General features: G+C 35.8%; 1 protein-coding gene across 1 annotated transcript in view; it reads left to right on the top strand.

Moving 5' to 3' along the window:
* Nucleotides 1-535, top strand: part of LOTGIDRAFT_153315 (hypothetical protein) — a gene marked incomplete at both ends in the record, with an annotated part of 2,886 nt that extends 2,351 nt beyond the window's left edge. Inside the window, one exon of the mRNA XM_009057216.1 lies at nucleotides 189-535. Within this exon, the coding sequence (XP_009055464.1) occupies nucleotides 189-535 (347 nt within the window). The remainder of the gene's footprint in view (nucleotides 1-188) is intronic.
* Between the last annotated feature and the right edge of the window lie 2,046 nt (nucleotides 536-2,581).

Below are 2,581 nucleotides of genomic sequence, written 5' to 3'. Positions count from 1 at the left end.
GCCATATTTAACTTTGACTTGGTAGCCAGATATATCCCTGGTCGACTTAATATTGCTGCTGATGCTGCTTCGAGGCTACATGAACCAGATCAACTCAGCCGACTTTATAGCGTCTTGGGAAGTTATGATCTTTTCTTCCACGCTTCAGAACTTCTCAACCATGTGACACCTTTGTTTTTTACTTATAGGTGGGGTTCCCCGAGAATGGGGCTTGAACCGGCTATATTCTACAGTGGAACGTTTGAAAGGCAAGGGATGGGCTAACACTACTCGCAAAACTTATCAAACACACTGGAAGACTTTTAAGGACTTTTGTAGGCAATATGCTCTTCCAGTGTTTCCTGTCAAAAATGCTACTATAGAAATGTATATAGCTTATCTTGTTGATGTCAAACACTTTACTTATAGCAGTATTAGATCTTATTTGAATATTATTTCATTGTTATATAAGTCGAACAATTTAACCGATCCTATTCAGAGCTGGACTGTTCAACATTTATTGACTGGAGTCAAGCGAGAACTAGGGGCAGGTTAAAACTGTAAAACACCTGTCACGCCTACTTTGCTTCTTAAAATCCACGCGGCTTTGGATTTACAAAACTATAACAACAAAATTTTTTGGGCTGCTTGTTTGCTTGGTTTTTTTGGCTTCCTTAGACCGATTAATTTTCTTATTAAGGACCATTTTGATCCGGCTGTTGATATACAACGACGCGATGTCCAGATTACAAATGAAGGTTTAATTGTTCGACTTAAAGTCACTAAAACGATTCAGTTTCGCACTAAGGATATCTTTGTATTATTGCCTCATTTGCAAAATCACCCGCTTTGCCCAGTAACTGCGCTTCATAATATCTTATGCCTTCCAGGTACTCCGCTTTCCCCGCTCTTTTTGTTGCAAAATGGCTCTTTCCTGGGTTACAATACTTTTTTGCGATCTTTTCAGTATATTTTGCATGTCATTGGGTTAAACTATAAACTCTATGGCGGACACTCCTTTCGTCGTGGTGCCGCCTCTTGGGCATCTTCTGTCGGTTTAAGCGATAGCAATATCAAACTCCTGGGTTATTGGTCCAGCGAGTGCTTCCAGCGTTATGTGCATTCCGATCTACATCTTCGCCAGCAGGCTATGCATAATTTTTCATGCTTAATCCCTAAAACACTTTAAACAATAGACACAACGTCATTTTTTTATACAAGTACGTGTGGGTCTGGGATTTTATGTTGTAAAAATGTTTCGATATTTGTTTTTATATGTATTTGTATGTAACTTTCATTCATTGTTCAATTACTTGTTTTTATTGCATTGGATTATTACTTGAAAATGTAATCAATGTTTAGCCACTTTTATATTTTATTTCAATCCTATTGTGCAGCTATTGCAACTTATTGAACGAAGGACAAAGGGTTAAAGTGAAGATTTTGTTAAATCTAATTTTAACTATGACCTGTAGTGTACTCGCTGACCTAACCTGACCCGACCTTCACGCATATTCATTAGCTAGCCTCGTTTTGTTTATAGCATTGCTTGCCTTGTTGTGCAGTTAGCGTGCTAAGCCTTGATCGCTTATTAGTTTTAAAACCCTCCCACCCTCCCAGTAGTATTACTGAGGGTTAACGCTTAATTAATATGCTTTATTTGGGATTTTATGTTGTAAAAATGTTTCGATATTTGTTTTTATATGTATTGTATGTAATTTTCATTCATTGTTCAATTACTTGTTTTTATTGCATTGGATTATTACTTGAAAATGTAATCAATGTTTAGCCACTTTTATATTTTATTTCAATCCTATTGTGCAGCTATTGCAACTTATTGAACGAAGGACAAAGGGTTAAACGCAGATTTTCAAGATTCCTCTAGACAAAAAATAAACTTGAATTCTATTATCACTCGAACAATTTAATTTACATTCGCAAAATAAAAAAGTAGAAAATTTGTTTCACTTCAAGCTAAATTGAGATCCGTTTTGTAGGCTAACGTTTTATTATTTTTGTGTCTTCCAGACTATAGAATTTTGATTATTGAGGGGAAAGTACATTTACTTTTTACTTCTTGGAAATCTTTGGATAAAGAATTGATTTCAAATGTCTTATACGATACTAGGTTTAGTTCAAACATAGAAGTAACAGACGCGAACTTATCAATTTATCGAGTCAGGGCTACCTCATACGTCAGTACGTCAGTGAGTTCGTCACTCCGTCAATGAGTTCGCCACTCCGTCAATGAGTTCGTCACTACGTCAGTGAGTTCGCCACTCCGTCACTGGAGTCCATCAATACGTCGATGCTACCTTACAATTTTATAACTTTTGTTTTTAAGTTCTTAAACGAAAGACGACATTTGACGGAGTATTTAAATCAAATCGTCTATAGAACATGTCAAAAACTGAAAAAAAAAAATTCGTACAAATTGGGGAATATCTAATTTCCATCAGTAAACGAAAATAAGATACAAGTTAATGGCTTCGATTTTCGTGTTTTTAAAGCAAACTCGTTTCTATTATTGTATGAACTTATATCAACACTCTTGCAGGATATCGATCTCAATTTGCTTATGGGTCGTGCAAGTGAAATATCT

The sequence above is a fragment of the Lottia gigantea genome (genome assembly GCF_000327385.1).
Source record: "Lottia gigantea unplaced genomic scaffold LOTGIsca_3, whole genome shotgun sequence".
In the NCBI taxonomy this organism is placed as follows: Eukaryota; Metazoa; Mollusca; class Gastropoda; family Lottiidae; genus Lottia; species Lottia gigantea.
Note: the sequence above shows the minus strand (reverse complement) of the source record. Positions and strands in the feature narration are given on the sequence as shown.